This window comes from Perognathus longimembris, chromosome 1 (assembly GCF_023159225.1).
Source record: "Perognathus longimembris pacificus isolate PPM17 chromosome 1, ASM2315922v1, whole genome shotgun sequence".
NCBI classification, from domain to species: Eukaryota; Metazoa; Chordata; class Mammalia; order Rodentia; family Heteromyidae; genus Perognathus; species Perognathus longimembris.
The window spans coordinates 145,198,450-145,220,589 of record NC_063161.1 but is presented as its reverse complement, the minus strand read 5'-3'; the positions used below and the strand labels follow the sequence as shown (position 1 = coordinate 145,220,589).

General features: G+C 45.6%; 2 protein-coding genes across 5 annotated transcripts in view; one reads left to right on the top strand and one right to left on the bottom strand.

The window, feature by feature from the left end:
• The first annotated feature begins 2,850 nt into the window (after nt 1-2,850).
• Tex48 (testis expressed 48) lies at nt 2,851-8,400 on the top strand. The gene is made up of 4 exons (XM_048348451.1): nt 2,851-3,480; nt 4,265-4,336; nt 6,395-6,481; nt 7,903-8,400. The coding sequence occupies exons 1-4, from the start codon at nt 3,336-3,338 to the stop codon at nt 8,001-8,003; spliced, it is 405 nt and encodes a 134-aa protein (XP_048204408.1). The 5' UTR covers nt 2,851-3,335; the 3' UTR covers nt 8,004-8,400.
• A 781-nt stretch (nt 8,401-9,181) lies between these two features.
• Nucleotides 9,182-22,140, bottom strand: part of Tmem268 (transmembrane protein 268) — a 32,181-nt gene continuing 19,222 nt past the window's right edge. For 3 of the 4 annotated variants that reach the window (XM_048340152.1, XM_048340141.1, XM_048340157.1), the window contains exon 9: nt 18,183-19,547. In XM_048340152.1, the coding sequence (XP_048196109.1) occupies nt 19,368-19,547 (180 nt within the window). In that variant the 3' untranslated portion in view covers nt 18,183-19,367. Of the gene's footprint in view, nt 9,193-16,744; nt 16,751-18,182; nt 19,548-22,140 lie in introns of those variants that run through there. The other variant, XR_007210097.1, reaches the window with a different exon arrangement.

Sequence of the window (22,140 nt, the reverse complement as noted above, 5' to 3'; positions counted from 1 at the left end):
CTAGTTAGGAAGTGCAGAAGCGGGGGGGGTCGGTAATTTTAAATATAATGGACCAAAAAAACTCCCTGAAAAAGTGATATGAAGAAAATCTTGAAGGTAAGAGCAGACTTACCTCTAACAACAATATCCCAGGGGCTGGGAATATGGCCTAGTGGTAAAGTGCTCACCTCGTATACATGAAGCCTTGGGTTCGATTCCTCGGCACCACATTCATAGAAAAAGCCAGAAGTGGCGCTGTGCCTCAGGTGGTAGAGTACTAGCCTTGAGCAAAAAGAAGCCAGGGCCAGTGCTCAAGCCCTGAGTTCAAGGCACAGGACTGGCAAAAAAAAAAACCAATATCCCAGAGAGAGGGGAAAAGGAGGCTCAAATCCTTGAGTTGAAAGCCTGGCGGCCAGTATGCCTGGACTGGAAGAGCAGGAACCGAAGGTCAAAAGTTGTTGATTGTGATGGTGGTTTGAGATTGAGGTGGAGAGGAAGCAAAGGTGACAATCAGATTACAGAGCAGCATGAGACCCAGGTAGGAGAACTGGGTTGCTGTTTTTTACAGCCCCCGAGGACTATGTGAAACCACTAAAAGATTTTTGTTTTGGTTTGAATGTTTGGTTTTTGTCAGTCATGGGACTTGAACTCAGAGCCTGGGTGCTGTCCCTGAGCTCTTTTGCTCAAGGCTAGCATTCTACCTCTTCGAGTCATAGCTCCACTCCCATTTTTATGTGGTTAATTGGGGATAAGTGTCTCCCTGGACCTTCCCACCCAGGCTGGCTTCCAATCAAGATCCTCAGATCTTAGCCTCCTGAGTAGCTAGGATTACAGTGTGAGCTACCAATTCCTAGCCCACTGAAAGATTTTTATGAGGAAAAAAAATCAAGAGGAAAAAAGTGTTTTCACTTCTCCCACATATTTTGTTTCTGGCCTGTTCATCTATAGATACTTTGTCTGTCATTGTTTTCCTTCAAGCTTTACCATTCTTATAGCTTGAGTCATCTAGAGATAAATTCCTTATATTTAACAAAATATCTTCATTTCCCCTTAATGACTGAAAGATGTTTTCGGTGAATATGGAATTCAAGGAGGGGGGGGGCTTCCATTCCTGTGTTACCCCATCTCCATTGTCTTCTAGAGTTCACAGTTTCAGATGCAATACCAGCTATTTTCCTCATCCTGTTTTTGTTTGTTGTTTTTCTTATATGTAAAATTTTGAGTTTTTTAAGATTTGAAGAGAGGGCTGTTTTCTTTAGTTTTTAGCTATCTGACTATGATATACCTTGGCGTAACATTATGTTTCTTATATTTAATGTTTTTCTGAGTGTTCATGTTGATGCTTTCCATTTGATTTGGAAGTTGTTCAGCCATGCTTGTTTCAAATATTTTTGCTGCCCCTTCCTCTCTAAGAGTGCAGCTGCATGTGTATGTTAGCTTGATAGGAGCCCTTAGCTGCTCTCCTCACTCTTTGTATTTTTATTTACTTATTTATTGCCCATCTTGGGGCTTGAACTTAGGGCCTCAGCACTATCCCTTAGCTTCCTTTTACTCGAGGATAGAGCTCTATCACTTGAGCTACAGAGCCACTTCCAGCTTCTTCTGAGTAGTTTGTTGGAGATGAGTCTCACAGACTTTCCTGGCCAAGCTGGCTTTGAACCATAATCCTTAGATCTCAGCCTCCTGAGTAGCTAGGATTATAGACCTGAGCCACCAGTGCCCAGCTTTCCTACTCTACTTATTTATTTTTATTTGCCAGTCCTGGACCTTGAATTCTAGGCCTGGGTGCTGTCCTTAAGCTCCTTTTACTCAAAGCTAGGACTCTACCACTTGAGCTACAGCACCACTTCCAGCTTTTACTGTGATTAATTGGAGGTAAGAGCCTCACTGACTTTCCTGCCGGAGCTGGCTTCAAACATGATCCTCAGATCTCAGCCTCCTGAGTAGCTAGGATTACAGGTGTAAACCACCAGCATCCAGCTTCATTCTTTTGTTGTTGGTAGTGGTGGTGGCGGTGGTTGTGGAACTTGAACTCAGGGCCTAAGCACTGTCCCTTAGCCTCTGTGTTCAAGGCTAGCACTCCACCACTTGAGCCACAGTGCCACTTCTGGTTTTTGAGTGGTTAATCGGAGATAAGAGTCTGATAGGGGCTTTTATGCCTGGGCTGGCTTTGAACATCAATTCCCAGATGTCAGCCTCCTGAGGAGCTAGGATTATAGGCATGAGCCACTGGTACCTGGCGGGCTTCATTCTTTTTCCTGCTTTCCTGGTTTGAGTGGCAAAGCTCCTGCCTAGCCAGCATGAAGCATTGAGTTTGAACACCAGTGGCACCAAAACAAACAAACAAAAAATGAAAGCATGGACTTGTATAACTAAAAGAAAAACAAAAATGGCTAGAAAAACTGAAAACTGTGAAAGTGATAAGTAAATATTTACTATGTCTTTTTAAAAAAATAAAATTACTACCTTATAGACCTTAAAAAAAAAAAGCAGTGGAGCTGCGGTTCAAAATGGTAGAGTGCTAGCCTTGAGCAAAAGAGCTCAGACAGTGCCCAGGCCCTGAGTTCACACCCACAACTGACCCCCCCCCCAAAAAAAAATAATGCAGAGACTTACCCAGAGCCATACAGCAAGTTAGTGTCAAACCAGGATGTAAGTCTGCAAGACTTTGTGTCTTTACCATGTTCCTAGGGGACTTGGGAGCTGGGATAATTCTGAGGGTGTGAGCTCCAGAAGGAAATGGAATAACCATTGGCTGAGCACTTACTACAGACTTGCCACCACGTCAGTCACTCCTCATGTGTTTAGTCCTTGGTTGCTACAAAATAGGCCCGGCCATGCTCATTCTGTACATTGTAGAAATGAGGCTCTTGAAGGTTAAGGAATCTGCTACATGCATACACACACACACACACACACACACACACACACACACACACACCTGGAAATAGGGTAGAATGCAGATCTAGATCTATCTAAACACCGCATGCATGCGGGCCCACTTTTGCACGAACTGGGATTGTGCTGGAGGCAGGGGCCTCACAGGGAGTGTGAGGTAAAAGGCTGGCATTTAAGCTATAGCCTTATGTTCACCTAGGAAACATCCCTGCCTGGCGAACTGGGCTCCAATTCACGATCAGATCAGCTGATTCAACAAGATACCCAGCAGACACACAGCTAGCTGAGCTTCACCTTCTTCCCATGGGTAAGAAAATGGTGTATAGGATAGGATAAATGGCTTTAAGCAGGACAGCTTAGGCAGAAGATTTGGGAGGAGGGAGGATTGTCATACCTGAGCAGAGGCTAGCCCAATACAACCCTTACAGTGCTGCCTTTCCAATGGACATGGAAAACTCATGTCCATGGCCCCCAGAACTCATGGCCGCATTCCTTTACCTCCCACAGCGGCCCATCAAAACCTGGCCTCGAAGCTCCTCTGCTTTTGCTGTTGGTGTGAGGAAGCCTATGACACGGATGACAAGGCTGACGCTCAGATCCACAGTAGGTATTAGGGCACAAGCCCCATGAGCTTGTAATGTAAGCATCCCTTAGGATGTTTCTTAAGAATTCACTCTCAGGCATGGTTCTAGACCTACTGAATCTGAACCTGCATTTTAGGATGCCCTCAAGGTAAATTTGAGAAACAAGAGACTATAAAGATCATGGCCAAGCTCCAAGCCTTTGAGTCTCTATAGCCTCGTTTGAATCTCAGTTCTGCCACTAAAGTTAGGCTAGTCACCTAACCTTGCTGAGCCTCATTTGCCCTTGTCTGTGAAATAGAAATATTCAAAATACTCTGTTAGTTTCTTTCAGATTGGTAAAATGAGGCAATATACATAAGTACCTCACATAAAATCTAGCACAAAGTAAGCGGTGAAGAAACTAAAAGCCAGCTGGGTTCCAGTGGCTCATGCCCATAATCCTAGGTACTCAAGAGGCTGAGATCTGAAAATTGATCTGAAAATTGTAGTTTGAAGTCAGCTGGGTAGGAAAGTCTGTGAGACTCTTATCTCCAATTAACCACTGGAAAACTAGACATGGTGCCGTGGCTCAAAGTAGTAGAGCGTTAGTCTTGAGTGAAGACGCTTAGGCACAGTGCTTAGGCCCTGAGTTCAAGCCCCACGACTGACAAAAAAAAGCTATGAGATTTCGTTTGATTAGGACGGTTCTGCTATCAAAACCAATAAGCCTTGACATCTCAATGGTTTACCAAAAAAGACGAAATATTTCTAGATCATGCAAAGTCTGGGCCACATCAATCATTCTTTTTTTTTTTTATCTCTAGCTAAGCACACTAGTATACTACCCCTGATCACTACAGAGAAGAGAACTTCCTCCAGCAGCAGTTCATATGAGGGTGAGTCCCAAATTGAACACTGACAAGGGGAAAGAGGGAGACCCAGAGGAGGCACCCTGGCCTGTTTCTAATCCTAATCCTTCTGGGTGATCTGGGAAAACAAAGCATCACAGAGAACTGGGGGAGAAAAAAGCAATTTCAGGCAGGAAAAGATATGCATCTATATGTTATCAGATCAGGCAAAGCTAAGACCTACAGGTGCTTGACGGGGCAGGCTGTTGCTGGGCGTCTGTCATGGCCCCACTGAGAGATGAGACTATGCGGGGGGGGGGGGGGGGGGGAATCCCAAGGCTGAGTATTTTGACAGACATCCATAAGTGAGAGCTTGTGAAAGATTCTTTGGGAAATAGCTTCACAATAGAATCAAGATCCTTAAAAACAGCAATGTGTCTTTCAACGATGAAATGCATGCGTTTTTGTTGTTGTTGTTGCTTTTTGTTGTTTTGGAGGTTTGGGGTTTTTTTTGGGGGGGGGGGAAGTTGTGGGGCTTGAACTCAGGGCCTGGGTACTGTCCCTGAGCTTCTTTTGCTCAAGTCAAGCTCTCTACCACTTGAACCACAGCGCCACATCTGGCCTTTTCTATTTATGGGGTTACTGAGGAATCAAACCCAGGGCTTGAACATGCTAGGCAAGCACTCTACCACTAAGCCACATTCCCAGCCCTCATGCAAGCATTTTTACCACATGCAAAGTACTGTCTGGGTAGCAGGAACTTCATCATGATCAGGTGACTCACCACCTGTGTCAGTTTACCCATTACTAATAAAAGGACTCAACTTAATCTGCACAACCACTCTAAGAAGTAGACATTACTATATAAGATGAACAAACATACCTTTGTGTGGTATGGGCAGAAGCAGAGCAATTTTCAAGGTGTGTAGTTAATAAATGACAGAGATTTTTCCCCCATTAGAGAACACAGCTCAAGCCAGGTGTTGGCGGCTCATACCTGTAATCCTAGCTATTCAGGCAGGCTGAGATCTGAGAATCATGGTTCAAAGCCAGTTCAGGAAGAAAACTCCGTGGGACTTTTATACCCAATTGACTATCTAAAAGCCAGAAGTGGAGGGGGAGTTCAAGTGAGAGACACCCAGCCTTGAGCAAAAAAGACAAGGGACAGTGAGAGGCTCTGAGTTCGAGTTCAAACCTCAGTACCAGCAAGTCTCTCTCGCTCTCTCTCTCTCTCTCTCTCTCTCTCACACACACACACACAGTATCAAAGACATAGCCTTGAATGACAGTATAGATCACAACAGCCATATAGCAGCAAAATTTGAAAGAAAAAAATCTTAGCATCCAACAGTAGCGTACTGGCTAAGTGAATCTTGAGCTTTTCATATATTACAACCTTGCCCAACCATTTATTTTTTAAAAATTGATGACATGAGGAAAAGGTTTCTGATATAATGTATAGAAAAAATAAATACACATATAGTATATAGGATGTGAGGTAATGTATAAACATATACATAAGAAAGATAATTATAAGAAAGTGTGGGGAAAGGGTGCTTGAAAGAATTTTTCCTGTTTCATACTCTTCAACGTTCCATAACATGCACATGTGTGTGTGTGTGAGCACACACACACACACACACACACACACACACACAGGTCCTAGGGCTTGAACTTAGAGCTTAGGCACTAAGCTTTTTTGCTCAAGGCTAGCACTCTACCACTTGAGCCATGGCTCCACCTCTGGCTTTTTGATGGTTAACTGGAAATAAGAGTCTCACAGAATTTTCAGCCTGGGCTGGCTTCAAACTGCAATCCTCAGATCTCAGCCTCCTGAGTAAGCTACCATTACAGGCATGAGCCACCAAATCCGGCTGTACATAACTTTTTATAAAGGGTCTGCAAAAGTTAGTGCTTTCGCAAAGAACATGCATTTTGAATCTAGCACCTGCGTCCTGGAGCGGGGAGGAAAAGACAGATTTAAAAACCCTCCCACCCCATATCCACTGCCCGCCCACGTGTGCTGCTTCTGCACTGGCTTAAGGCCTGGCTTCTGACCACTCACCTGAGCCTCCTCACGTGACCTCCTGCAACTGTCTCTATCAGGTTTACAGCCTCCAAATGAACTGGACAAACAAAAGGCCCTGCTCCCTTCAGATAAGAAAATCTCCTCCAGCAGCAGCGACTATGATGGTGAGTCCCAACACTGACCTCCCAGAAGGGGCCTGTCCTGATGACGAGACCCCAGGGATATTTGAGCTGAGTGACCATTCCCACCAGGAGGCTAAAATGTGGCATCTGGGCCACGCAGGTGGGCCTTGAACCCATGACAATAAAGTCACCAGCACTCAGTCAATAGGGCTAGGAGTCTTTTATTTAGCTTGTGCACGGCATCTGTTTGCCACCACCAGGATGGTGAAGAACAGCACTGGGCCTCAGTAGGGCTGAATCTTTAAAAGCAAAAGTCACCTGTACCACACACAGGTAGTGCATGTGATAGCACGTAGTAACTATAATTCTGGTAAACAGGGCAATAAGTCATTTAGGCAAGCAGAATACTCTATTTGTTCAATTCTTGGTTCTGGGTGTGAGTGGTATTTACTGAATACCCATCTAACTTCTTTATTTACCTTAAATCTATCTATCTCTGGAATTTCCCCTAAACTAAAACATGCAAATTGAGTAACAATTGTGCTTGGTCTCTCTCCTTTCTTTCTTTTGCAAAGGTCAAGCAGCTGTAGGTCAGGCTACTTTCCACTGACTTGGGATGGCTCAGCCTCTTTAGCTAGGACTAAAGGTGACTTTCTTGGTCTGGGTGTCTCCAAGTCACATCCAGAACCCACAGAGGAGAGAGTCCAGGGGCCTGAGATGTACCAGTCCATGCTTTTCCAAGCTAGAAATTCCATGAGCTGAAGATAAAAAAAGACGGATCATATAACTGTGCTGCTTCTATGCCCTTGTGGCATCAATCATCTTGCATATGCTTTTTAGTGTGAGCATGTGCTTGCTGCCTAACTTCAGTTGCTAAACATTAAGCTCCAAGAGGTTGGGGCCCATGTTGGTTCTGTTGACTGTTATTTAACCCCACACCAGGCCATGACTGCTGACTGTTGTTTAACCCCACCCCAGGCCATGTCCACGTCCGTCACAATATTAAACAATGCTGTGGAATGAGTGTAACTTAGTTGGGATGACCAGTGTCTGAGTCATGGCAGTCCAGATAACCAAACTGGGACGATGGCATAAACCAGAAAGAAGAAATGAATGCTGGGTGCCAGCCCTGGGTCCTTCTACCTTACCCACTCCCTCCTTCCTTCCTACCCCCAACAGGGCCAAGGCCCACAGATGAGAAGGGATATTCCACAAGCCCACTAGGAGGCGATAGTGGTGTCCCAGCCAGGATAGGCTCAAGTCTCCTACTTCATGTCACTGAACTTTTCAAGGCACTCCATCACTCTCCCAACCAGCAGGTCTATAGCAAGTAAACCTCTAGGCTGGGGTCTGCCTGGGATCCCCTAGCAACCACCCATCTAAGAACCAATCAGAGAAGAGTACAGACAACCAAGCCCAGCTCAAAAGCCTCTACCCAGCATAAGCTTCTTTCCTTCTTTCAGATATTTATTCCCACCATTCCCAAGGATTTTACAAGAGGGACCTAAATCGCTACCGCCAGGAGCGCTGGCCCTCCCAGCCATGCCTCATTGGGAAGCCCTGAACGTTCTAGTCATGGCATCTAGTCACGTGGTCTCTGAGCTGCTCGGCTGCTAGAGTGTCTCCATGAGGAAGAAGATGGTGGGCAGGAGTATTGAAGACTAATTCAGAAACTCCCTGTAGGAGGAGAAGACGTCTGAGCCATCCCTGTCTACCTGCAGGAGACCCTCCAGCTCCTAACACAGCCAGGGCAGGGGGAGCTGTCTCCAATTAAATCCTTGGTCTCATCAGAGAATGTGTCCCTCCTCTTTGCCCCTCCTAGAATGTCTCTTACAAATTAATGTCTGAAGCTAGGCACTGATGGCCTATAACTGTAGAGCTACTCAGGAGGCTGAGATCTGAAGGCCCAAAGCCAACCCCCAGTAGGAAAACCAAGAGACTCTGATCTTCAATTAACTACTAAAAAAGCCTTAAGTGGAGCTGTTGCTCAAGTGGTAGAGTGCTAGCCTTGAGCAAGAGAGATCAGGGACAGCACCCAGGCCCAGAATTCAAGCTCCAGGACTGGCACAATAATAATAAATAATAATTAGGCACCAGTGGTTCACACCTGTAATCCTAGCTACTCAGGAGGCTGAGATCTGAGAATTGCAAGACTCATCTCCAATTAATCACAGAAAAAGCTGGAAGTGGTGCTGTGGCTCAAGTGGTAGAGTACTAGCCTTAAGCAAAAGGAGCCCAGGGACAGTGCTCAGGCCCACAGTTCAAGTCCCAGGACTAGAAAAATAATAGTAATAATCATGTCTTATCACTTTTAAACATATTATCACATAATTACCTTAAAAAATCTTGAGCCTCGGGCTGGGAGGATGGCCTAGTGGCAAGAGTGCTTGCCTCGTATTCATGAAGCCCTGGGTTCGATTCCCCAGCACCCACATATATAGAAAAACGGCCAGAAGTGGCACTGTGGCTCAAGTGGCAGAGTGCTAGCCTTGAGCAAAAAGAAACTAGAGACAGTGCTCAGGCCCTGAGTCCAAACCCAGGACTGGCAAAAAAAAAAAAAAAAAAAAAAAAAAGTGTTCAGGCCCTGAGCCCAAGGCCCAGGACTGGCAAAAAAAAAAAAAAAAAAAAAAAAAAAAAAATCTTGAGCCTCTGAATAGCTTTTAAAATCAGACCTGACTTATAGAAAAGTTGCAAGGATAGTAAAAAGAACTCCTATTTACCTTTTACACAGTCACCAGTTTATATATATATATCTCCGTTTGCTTATCATTCTCTCCCTACCATTTTTTCCCAAATAACTTGAATGGGTCATCGTGCCCTTAACCCCTAAATACTTGAATACGTATTTCCTAAAAGCAAAGATATCCTTCTACATAACTACAGTACAGTTATCCAAAGCAACAAATTCAACATAGATAGCAATACTATTCAAATCTCCTCATTTGTCCCCCAAATGTCGTTTCTTTTCCTAGCTCTGGATCGAATCCAAGATTGTGAAGGTATCACATCTCTCTAGTCTGCCTCCACATTGATCTAATCTCCCTTTATCTCTCATGAGCTTCACATTTCTAAAGTATAGATACCACTGCCTGCTCAATTTGGATTTTTTTTCCTAATGTTTCCTTTTGATCCAATACAAGTTTTCTATTCAGGGCAGGATACCCAGAAGCAATACTGTGTCCTCTTCCGTGCTTTGTAGTGGTAGGCTTGTGATGTAGGTGATAAGAATTCAGAGTACTTGCGAAGGCACTGGGGCTATAGCTCAGTGGTAAAGCAGTTGCCGTGAGGCTCTGGCTTTGATACCCAGAATCACAGATGATGATGATGATGATGATGATGATGATGATGATGATGATGATGATGATGATGTGTCAGGGTTTTTAGCGCCCCCACCCCACCCCCCGCCCCGACCAGATGAGCCAAGAAAGGAAAGGGTAGACAGACTGCCCGCACCCAGCCATCCCTCACCGGAGGACAATCAGACGTGTCTGGGAGTCAAGTCAGTGCAAGATCTCATTTATTGAGGGGAAGACGTGTAACTAATACAAGGCTCAGGAGCCAATCAGATCGGCAGGAAGGGGAGGGGTGTACGTGCACCTATCTAGGGAGTGTAAGGGGAGGCACGAGCTGTCCGTAAGGGCCGAAGAGCCAGGGGACCAATCCTAGAGGCGGCCAGATTAGCCACATGTGACCCCAGGACTGAGAAACAGGCAGGGCCAGCTAGTTGACTTCCTCTTTCTGATCCAGGTGTGTCCCACAGATAAGTAAATCACTTGACCAGCATTCTGTCTTCCAGCTAGCTGATTTCTCCACTATTTGTTGATTTCTGTACTTCATTTTTTTTTTTTTTTGGTTGGACATGGGGCTTGAACTCAGAGCCTAGGTGCTATCCCGGAGCTTTTTTGCTCAAGGCTAGTGCTCTACTACTTTGAGCCATAGTGCCACTTCCATTTTTCTGGTAGTGAAATGGAAATAAGAGTCTCATGGACTTTTCTGCCCCAGCTGGCTGCAAATCTAGATCCTCAGATCTTAGTCTCCTTAGTAACTAGGATTACAGGCATGAACCACTGGCACCCAGGCCTCTAGTCTTGATTTCTATTTGTTTAAATTTTTTAATATTTTGGCTTATTTTAAAATTTGTGGTTGTCATTATTCTATGGTATCTTGCCATTATTTTGAACTCAGGGTCTTGAGCTTGCTAGACAAGTATGCTACCAATGAGCCACATGCCCATTTCTTTTTTTCAGTAGGGTCTTACTCTGCCTGAGGTCTGGTCTCTGATCAAAATCCTCCTCCCCACAACCTCCTACATAAATAGGACCAGTCCCACAGTCACGTGCCACCTGCCTTACTGTCTTTTTATACCCTAGTGTTTATTTCTGGTTGAATCTTGTGCCTTCTTTTAAATACTTCATTCTTTTCTTGGTTTTTAATTCACACTTTGTTTCTAAGAGTTAAAAATGCCCCAGTCTCTCACCTCCTGTGCCTTAGCTGAGCTTTGTGATCTTGGGCCCACGGAGCTGGGCCCAGATGGAAGAAACAGGAGCCAAGGAGAAAATAAAGGGAGGAGAAAGCTGGGCACTGGGGGCTCACACCTGTAATCCCAGCTACTCAGGAGGCTGAGATCAGAGGATCCCAGTTCAAAGCCAGCATAGGCAGAATAGTCTGTGAGAATATTATCTCCAATCAACCACCAGAAAACCAGAAGTGGTGCTGTGGCTCAAAATGGTAGAGCACAAAGAGCCTTGAGCAAAAAGAGCTCAGAGACAGCACCCAGGCCCAGAGTACAAGTCCCATGACTGACAAGAAAGAGGGAAGAAAAGAAGAGGGAAGGAGGGAGGAAAGCAGGGAGAGAAGGAAGGAGGGAGGGAGGGAGGGAGGGAGGGAAAGGAGAATGGAGATCACCGTATGAGTGCTCTTGAACAGTCACAATGGCTGATTCTCAAGGTACAGTTCTTCTGGGAGACACCACCCTTGTTTCCGGACAATGGAGACTTGGAGACATCTGACCCATCCTGCCCAGAACACATCTCGAGAGCAGAAGGCACATTCAGGACAAGCATACCTGTGCGCACTTCTGTGAGTGCTGGTATTCTACTGGACCCAATAAAAGAAGACACGTTTTCCAAGCTATAGTCTTAAACTTGAGCCGATTCATAGAGATATCCAACAGGTGGAAAACCCCAGAGCCAGGTCCTCAGGCCTTGCCTTGGGTAGAACGTCGGAGAGTGGAGGAAGAGCTGGATCTGAGAGGCATGGCTGGACCTGCCAGCCATGGGGAGCTACAGGAGGCTGAAGTGGGGGAGGCCCAGTATGACCCACCGCTTAGACAACAATGGGCTTCTGGGATGCGGGCTGCACAGCCAGATGCCTCACAGCCCTTTCCTCTTCTCAAAGCCACCAAAACATGGGCTCCAATGTTTGCAGTTGCTGCTACAAACCCGAGGAGGCTCCTCCCAGAACTGCTGACCACCGCAAGCCACGGCTATGCCAACAGCAGCATCCAGGAGTCTTCTGTAGGTTCAGATGTGGGTGTGGGGGAACAACACCTGAACTGTCCCTTCGGGCTCCTGTCTCCCCAGTCAACCACCTGTGGCTTTATTTCAGCCTTTGGGGGCTATGGAAAGAGGAAGTTACCAAAGGCAGTAATGAAGTAGCCTAAAAACGATATTCATTAGGTGTTTATTATTGGATAGTAGTGGGAGCCTGATGACAGGTTAATGAGTAGCTTAAGCATGCCACCGACTCTCCCTCTGTCTCTACAAAATGGTGAGGTGACAATAAAATGTACTCTATTATGCAAGCTGTTGGGAGAATGCAATGTAAGCATCAAAAAATACAGTCCATACAAAGAAGGCATTTTGCTGTGCTTGGGTATGGATTGGTCAGGGTCCACTAAGTTATACTGAAGTAACAAGTAAACCCCCCAGATTGCAATTGTTTCACAGCGAGTGGTCATTCTTCATTCAAGCAAGCAAAACTTGTTTGCAAAGCTACAAGTGATTTGAGGCATCTTTGAGTAGAGATGACAAAGAGGACTATTCGCCAATCAAAGTATTTAGGCAAGGTAAGGGGTTTCTTTCTCTCTTTCAGGTATCAAATCAGATTGCCAGCCTCACATTTTACAAGAGAGACACTACCCACACCCGCAGTCTGATTGCCACCATTCTAGATCCCGAGAGAGACACCACCCACGGCCACTCCCCAACCACTGTCCTAACCACTGTTCAGGAATGAGGGCTTGCAGTACTGGAAGACACTGATCATTTTAGTCACAGCATCCCTGCAGTCCCTGAGCTGCACAGCTGCTAGAGCATTTCCATGAGGAAGAAGGTGGTGGACAGGAGTCATGAAGACTGATTCAGAAACTCCTTGCTGGAAGAGAAGACATCTGAGCCATCCCTGTCCACTTGCACGAGGAAAACTCTAGCTCTGGAAGTCCAGGGCAAGGGGAGCTGTCTCCAATTAAAGTCCTTGGTCGCATCAAAGGATGTGTCCCCCCTCTTTTGCCTGTTTTTCTCCTCCTGGGAGTCCCACAAATATGGAACAAGCTGACCCTGGCATCTCTTAGGAGGAAATGTTTGTATTGCATCGAAACATTCCAGTGGCTCCTAGCCCCTCTGACAAGAATATGCTTGCTTGCTTAGGAAGATGCTGTCCATGGATGCTATAGGAAACGCCTGTCCCCAGGGAGGCGCAATTCTGCTCACCTACTGTGTGATTCCACCTGTGCCCAGGCCCGTGGCCAGTAGTGAGATGATGTCAGAACTCTGTAGTTCACCAGCCCTAGAGTTTTGCAGTGCACTACCAATGCCACTCACACGAACACAGACACCCTTCAAGTGGCTTTACCTCTAGGCAGAAGAATCCTATGAGTTTGACACAGCAACACAGCAACCTCAGGAGCCAAAGAGCATTGGACACTTTGCAACTGAGTTGGGAGTTCAGGTAAAGCTTGAGTTGTCTACAGATTGGAAGGGAACTAAGGGAACTAGCTAAGCCAAGAGGTTGAGGAAGAGAGTTCCAGAAGAGGGAACAGTCAACAAAGCTGGGAAACAAGAGACACAACCTGGAGGAGGTACAAGAATGGCAAATCTCAAACTCCAGGGTGACTACAGTGAAAACAAGAGCCCATGGCTGAGTGCTAGTAGCTCACAGCTGAAATCCTTGCTACTCAGGAGGCTGAGATCTGAGGCTCATGGTTCAAAGCCAGCCCGGGCAGGAAAGACTGTGAGACTCTTATCTCCACCTAACCACCAGAAAATCAGAAATGGAGCTGTGACTCAAAATCTCCAAGTGGTAGAGCACTAGCCTTAAACAAAAGAGCTCAGGGACAGAACCCAGGTCCTGAGATAAAGCTTCATGACTGACAAGATAGACACAGAGACAGAAACAGAAAGAGAGGCAGAGACAGAGATGCCACCATATACCTATCAGAATAGCCAAAATTCAGGTAACATCAAACTCTCACTTGTTGCTTGCAGGAAGGGTCTGTCTAGTCGGAAGACAGCTTGACCTGACAGTTTCTTTTAAAACTAAACCCAACTCCAACTACATAGTCAATAGTCATAAAGAGGAAACTGTACATGGATGTTTACAACAGCTGTATTCGTAACTGCCAAAAACAATGCATCCTATAGTAATTGACTATGCTGCAGTACCTCCAGACAATGGAATATTACATGTTGAAGTAAGTTACTAAGCCACAAAGACATGAAGAAACTTGCAATGTACAACATTCACTGAAAGTGGCCAATCAGGAAAGGCGCCATAGTGCAAGATTCTGACTAGACGGGAGGATGAGTAGGTGCACCAGAGGTTTTGGGGTATAACAGGGCTATAGTGGACACATGTCAGCACACCCATGAGATACACACCATCAAGAGGGTGGACAGGCGCTGAGTGATTGCCATAGTCCACGTGGGTTCAGCAAATGAACACATTCTGACCAGGATGATAGGAGAGCCATGTATAGGTGGGGGCAGGAGGTACCATGGGAAATCTCTGCCACTTGCAAGTTTACTAGAAACAAAACTGCTTGTAAAGCCTCTTAGAGGGGTTGGAAGCAAGGCTCAGTTGGTAAAGTGCTAGCCAATGAGCAAAAGCATCAGGTACCAAATTCAAGTCCCAGTCTCAGATGCAAAAAAAAATAATAAATAACTGAAAACAAAACCTCACCTAAGTAAATCTTAAGGTAAACACTCTACTAGAGATAAAGAGGTATTTCACAAAGGAGTATTTCACAGATGCAAAGATAAAGTAGATGCTGTTATATATAAGGAAGCCCACTAAAACCTGTTGAAAAGGGATGGCATGTAAGAGATTTAAAAAGAATAATACATGGGGGCTGGGAATATGGCCTAGTGGCAAGAGTGCTTGCCTCCTACACATGAAGCTCTCGGTTCAATTCCCCAGCACCACATATATGGAAAACGGCCAGAAGGGGTGCTGTGGCTCAGGTGGCACAGTGCTAGCCTTGAACGGGAAGAAGCCAGGGACGGTGCTCAGGCCCTATGTACAAGGCCCAGGACTGGCCAAAAAAAAAAAAAAAAGAATACTACAAGTGGTATAAATCTGATCAAAGTATATTTGTGTATTTAAATAGCACAGTAAAACCACGTTGTATAATTAATTTGTGCTAACAGAAACCTTTCATATGTATGATTATAAAACCTATGTCCACACAAAAATTTGCCCAAATCTATTCAGTTGCAGCTTCATTGCTAATAGCCAAGTCACAGAAATCCAACAGGTTAATGGCAAAAAATGTAGTAGATTCATACAATGGAAAAATATTCAGCCATTAAAAGGAATGAGGTTCTGATAGAGACTATACCATGGATGGATGCCAAAGACATACTACATGATCAAAGCCAGACACAAAAGCCATGCACACTATGATTCCAGTTACATGAAATGTCCACAATGGGAAAATCCAGACATAAAGTTCATCTGTGGTTGTCAGAGGCTGAGGAGAAGGGCAGAGGAGAGTGACTGTCATAGAGACACAGGAGTTGGGGGAGGGAGTTCCAAAAAGGGGATAAGAAAACATGCTAGAGTTAAATAATGACAAATAGCAATGACTTGGACACTTTTACATGGTAAATCTTATAGTATGTGAATTGCATTTTAATTTCTTAAGCCTATGTAACAAAAACAAGTCAGAAGTAAAGGAACAAACAAAATCTATAATCCTAGTTGGGAGTCTTTCCTTTCTGATCATTGGGTGGGGGTAGGGGACAACCTGAAATTGGTAGCAATACAGATTTCAACAACACAGTTAAAAACATGTGCTTTCTGATGGACAGGGGTGGCTCATGTCTATAATCCTAGCTACTCAGGCGGCTGAGATCTGAAGATCACACTTCAAAGCCAGCCCTGGTAGGAAAGTCCATGAGACTCTTATCTCCAATAAACTACTCAGAAAAGGCCAGAAGTGGAGCAGTGGCTCAAGTGGTAGAGAGCTAGCCTTGAGCCAAAGAAGCTCAGGGACAGTATGTAGGTCCTGAGGTTCAAGCCCCAGGACTGGTACTAAAAAAAGAAAAAAATCCTTGTGCTTACAGACACATAGGGCTAAGACAGAAGAAAATCCAATGCAGAGTTAAAGATGTAGCTCAAGGATGGCATGTTCCCTTAGCAGGCACAATCTCCAACTCTGGAAGATGATGATGATGATGATGATGATGATGATGATGATGATATACCAGGAACTAGGCCTGTGCTTTATGCTAAACCCCTCTACCAGTCCCTCATCATCACATTCACTCCTAAGAGATGACAAGATGGGGGTTCAGGAAACACAGAGAGGGTAGGTATCTGGTCCAAAGTCACCAGCTTGTTCTCAACCTCCCTACACTCTATCCCTCAATACTAAATCTGGAGAGATCTCATTAGAACCTTTAGTCACATTAAAAATGCCCCCTCCCCCATGGGGCCGGATTGATTCAGGCTAGAGCAAACACAACCAAAACACAGGCACCGACAATCCACAAGATAGAATTTTTAAAGAAATAGCAATGTCATTCAGAGTTCTAACTCAATGTTTCAAGCACCAAACTTCTTTATATCCGTCTCCACAAGTCCCTCCCCAACTTGTTCTACTGATGCTCCCAAGGGGCTGAACTTGGCCCTGAGAGATGTGGGTTCCGGAACGGAAGTCATGAGCACAGCCTTAGCTCCCAGGTCGCCATGCCCACCCTCTCCTGCCTCTGACTGACAGAGCTGGCAGAGCGAAGGGCAGGCTCTTTCAGGCACCTGCTCACAGTGCCTTGGTGAAAACGGGACTATACACCTGGAGAAACACACACACACCTCGGCCTTCCTCACACACACCACTCTCTGGGCAAGACCAGCATCCATTCTAAAGAAAAGACTGAAACACCAGCATAAGGCTTCCACAGGTAAGTAAACCTTAACACTGGAGTAGGGGGAGGGGGGGAATGGGGAAAGGAAAAAATCTGTTGCTCTAGTGTTTTTATTTTTATTACAAACACATTTTTATTCTCCGTTTCTGTACTTACCGAGGTTTTATGGTTGGGTGGTAAACACAGGCTTTTCTTGACCATAGTCACACTGCTATTTCCTGAGTCAGGTCAGAAAGACAGTGGGTACCTTCCTGGATAACTTCATTGAACAACTCTGCCCTGGAGTTTGCCGTTGAACGATGCCTGGGGCTTGCTCTACGCATGTGCAAAGCTAGTGGACAGTCGGATGGTTTGTCTCATACCTGCATTAGGACATTTCAGATCACTTGACAAAGGAGTAAACAGACACTCTGAGATGGTAAGAGACTTCGCCAAGGTCACAAAGAAAAGAAGCAGGAAATCTGGAACAGGCATCCAAACCTCAGCCAGGTATGGGTGACTTGAACTTATGGCCTTGTGCTCTTAGTTGCCCACCCCCCCACTACTGGCTTTTTCCTGGCTAATTGCAGATAGGAATCTTGGGGACTCCCTTGAAAAGGCCAACTAAGAGCACAAGGCCCTAAGTTCAAGTCCCAGTACTGGTACACACACAAAAAAAGAACCCAGATCTCAAGTCCAGGCCTCAGCCAGGGGGCATGGGGTTATAGAGCTTTTCTGCATGGAAGAAAGGAAAACCAGCAGAACAAGCTGGAAACTACCAGAACTTTGGTCCTGGACATTTCTTTAAGAACCTGGATCCGAGGGAAAAACTGGGAGAGTCTGAGGGAAGGGGTGACATTGTCCAAAAGAAATGTACTCTTTACCTAGCTGACTATAACTCCTCTGTATATCACCTTTATAATAACAAAGCATTTTTAAAGAATCTAGGTCCTATCAAGATACACTGTACACATAAATTGGCATACTGAATTGGCAACTCTTTTGTTAAACTATTTAAAGATAGTTTTTAAAAATAAATTTAATTTTAAAAAAAGCTTTTTAAGAGTCAGGGTCTTAAAAAAGAATCATCTAAGTGGGCTGGGGATATGGCCTAGTGGCAAGAGTGCTTGCCTTGTATACATGAGGCCCTGGGTTCAATTCCCCAGCACCACATATACAGAAAATGGCCAGAAGTGGCGCTGTGGCTCAAGTGGTAGAGTGCTTAGCCTTGAGCAAAAAGAAGCCAGGGACAGTGCTCAGGCCCTGAGTCCAAGCCCCAGGACTGGCCAAAAAAAAAAAAGAATCATCTAAGCCACCAGCGTGGAAGGCCAGCCAAAGAAAGCAAGTCGCCAAGGTCCACCGCCAGAACCTTAGATCACAACCAGAACCCAGAACAGGTTCCACCCGTCAACCGCATTTGAAAAATCATTTGCCCATGCTACGTGGAGATGGCAACGAAGCCACAGGATTTCTTTCCTAAGGAAGTCCAAACGGAACACAAAAAAATGCACGGGGTAGTCTTTGACCTTAAGGAGTTTACAATCTAGCTAGAAAAGCAGGTATATACACATAGGAATGTATAATTCATAACAAAACTACAGTATAGGTAGTCACTGTATCGTGGATCTAGAAGAGACAGCGCAGCAGAGCTGATTATGTTGGAAGAGGGAGGGAGAAGGAAAATTGGGCTTTGAAAGCTTAACTAAGAGTCCAAACAACAGACAGAAAGAAACACGAACAACAGTTTGGGAGAATGTTTCAACTCCCATTGAGGGTTTTTGTGGGAGATGAGGCCAAATTGCAGGTGAAGACTGGGTTTGGGGGGACAGGGGCGGTGGTGGCTGCCATAAGGCCTTTGGGACGTGGGCCTATTAGAACAACAAGTCTTCCCCCTCTTTGAAGCAGAGCACTTGGACGTCCCTGAGCTGTTCACAGAACCCCAAGTGATTGATCACACCTCCCTCCAGGAGGCTAGCGTCAGAAAGCCGCAGCCATGGCTCTATGTCTTAGGATAAAACCACAGTGACAAGCATGTGTGTCCTTAAATCCAATCAGTCTTCAAGGCAAACAGGATCTACCTTTCCAAATCATCAGTGAGTGAATGGTCATCTGCCCTTCACTGCCTCCTCCTTCCTCCCACCTTCTCCCTCTGTCATCTGTAGTCTGGGGCTAGCAGACAAACATAGGTGTCACTGAAGGCTGCAACAAATGGAGCAAAACTAGGCATGGAGGAAGCTCTGGGACTATGTCTCTCTCTTCCATAGAACTTCAGAGGCCGAGCATGGAGAGCATGGTTGAGTGGCAGAAGATTTTTCCCTGTGGGGTCGTCGCCCTTCTCCCAGGCTCTGTGGGAAGGGAAGGGATGGAAAGCAGCTTCTCCGCCCACACCACAGATCCAAGTGGCCCAGAGGGGATCTGGGCATGTGGGCTGAGGTCGGCATGCACTTCGGACCAGGCAGGGCCCCCGGGTGAGCACAGCATCTCAGTGGGGTGGTAACCCCCAATGGTGCTCTCCTTGCCATGTTGGATTCCTGAGGTCTTCCCGTGGCTCAGTCTTGGAGGCAGATGAATGCTTTGTCCCTGGGTCACCTGGTCAGCAGTGGGCAGCACCCTGTGCCCAGGAGATGGGTTTCTATGAGTTGGCAGGGACATGGAAACCTTGGCGAGTCCGTGTGTCGTGTGCCCATGTTCTGGGGAAGCTGGGAGGTCACAAGGAGCCGGGTGTAGTAGCCACCAAACACTGCCAGCAGCTGCCGGGCCATTTCCTGGAGGAGGCAGGGAAGCAGTGTGAGGAGCACCGGGGACCACAGGGCGGTGGAGCTGAGACACCAGAGGGAGGCCAAGCCCTCCCGGTGCTGATGGCAACACAGCAATGCCCGGCACCCACTCTCCCTTGTCACTGAGCTACGATGCCATGTTTTACCAAAGTGAGGGGGAAAAGAGGGGAAAAGGTAAGGAAGAAAAAGGGGTTTAAAAAATTGGATTTACCATATGCTCTTAGCCTACTGAAGTGCCCCATGTGTGTGCAAAAGACACAGCTGTGCCTGACATGGAGGCTGCTCACATCTGGCTTCCCAAACAAGAAAGCCAGGAGGAAATTGCAGCGCATCCATTCCCTGCTGTCCCGAGTGGGTACCCCAGCCTGCCCTCGAGAGAGTACAATGCTCCACCCCTGCTGGGGAGAACGGAAGCCATGGCTGCACCATGGAGAGCTACAGGAGCACACAGGAAGCACTCAGACCAGTGCCAAATGCTTAACAAATATCATCAAGAAATGTCAATAAAGGGCTCAATAAATTCATGACTATCACCACCATTACTATTAAATCTTTCCAAACTCTACATGACTCATAGCGCTGGGTTTTGTTTCAAGCTGTTCTCTCGGCTAGCAAACATCAAAACTTTCAAATAATCTATCACTCAATCACTCGGATGGCCTTCTCACCTACTTCGTCCAAAATCAATAGGATAAGAACCTCTTTGTGCGCCTATTTAAAGATAATGAAAATAAAATAAAATCTGGGCTGCTGGTAGCTCACACCTGTGATCGTAGCTACTCAGGAGACAGATCTGAGGATCAAGGTTCAAAGCCAGTCCAGGAAGGAAAGGTCATGAGACTCTTATCTCCAATTAACCACCAGAAAACCGGAAGTGACACTGTGGCTCAAAGTGGTAGAGCCCTAGTCTTGAGCAAAAGGGCTCAGGGACAGCATCCAGGCCCTGAGTTCAGGCCCATGACCAACCAAAAATAAATACATTCATTCATTAATTAAAACAAAGGGAAGTAAAGAAATGTAACAAGACAAACAGCCTCCTAAGAATCAGCAGGGCTGGCTTCTTCCTTGGCTTTGCTACATTCTTGCTCTCTGAGCTAGGGCAAGTCAGCTGACCTCTTAGTCACCAAAGAAGACAAAGTAATCCTGGCATCCTCAGAGGGCATGTTAAGAAATTTTATGCAGAATCAAAGTCCACAAAACTGTAAGAGGTCATTCTCTCTCTCTCTCTCTCTCTCTCTCTCTCTCTCTCTCTCTCTCTCTCTCTCTCTCTCTCTCTCTGCCTCTCACAGACATTAGGCTCCTGCTGAAATAGCATGGCCAGCTCCCACAAGACCTGGGCCATGACTCTACTTTCCCTAGCTGAATTATAAGAACAGCCACTTTTAAAACATGCACACGCACGCTTGATATTCAGGACAGGAAATTGTATAACTATGGGCCTGAATGAATTTGAAAAAATAATTTAAAAGACCCATATTTAATGGGCTTTTTGCACATAAATTCAGATATGCATGTCACAATAAAAGAACATGGTTTTATCCGTCTTTTTCTGCTCTATTAATTTTATATAGAGAGAGATTATATATGTATGTATATATATGCATATATATATATACATATATATGTTCTGTAGGGTGCGAGTGAAGAGATTTAATACAGCCATCATCTTCTCTCTCAAACAGCCCTATTGGAAAGCCTCCCACTGCCCACCAGTGCAAAAGAAGAAAGTCAGGGACCCTGAATTTCCAAAGCCTGAAAATGCAAGTGGCCTCCAAATGTCACCTGACATCACTTTCACTGCTGGTCACCATGACAGCAGTCTGAAGAAGGCAGAAACAGCTATAAACTACACTGTCAGCTTTGGGGTTAGGGGCTGGAGGCATGGCTCAATTGGTAGAGCACTAGACATCGAGCAAAGCATCAGGTATGAGTTCTAGGCCCAGTTTCACAACAACAACCAAAAAAAAAAGAAAGGAAAAGAAAGAAAAAAAAATAAAAATAAATGATTTTAGGTTTAACAACAATGAACCAAACCCAACACAGTTCAGGTGGCAGAAGTGACCAGACACTGGGACTGGATGGGATCGAATTCAACCCAGTTCCAAGAATCAGACATCCAAGCATCAACTGAAGTTTTAAGTAGATGGGCAGATGGGTAGGGGGATAGATGATTGATCTATGAATACATTTCCTGATGTGTGTGTGTGTGTGTGTGTGTGTGTGTGTGTGTGCGCATATGCTCACTAAGCTTAAACTTGTTGCCTCTTGCTCACAACCTGGCTTGCTTACTCAGCTAAGTGCTGTACCATGTGAGCCACTCCTCCAGCCTGACTTTTTGGTTAGTTGGAGGTGGAGTATCTCAGACTTTTTTGCCCAGGCTGACTTAGAATCATAATCTTTAGCTTTCCGAGGAGCTGGGATAACAGGCCTGAGCCCCATTTATGAATATATTTTCTTTTGTCAGTCATAGGGCTTGAACTCAGGGCCTGGGTGCTGTCCCTGAGCTTTTTCACTAAAGGCTAGTATTCTACTACTTTGAGCCACAGCTCCACCTCTGGTTTTCTGGTAGTTAATTAGAGAT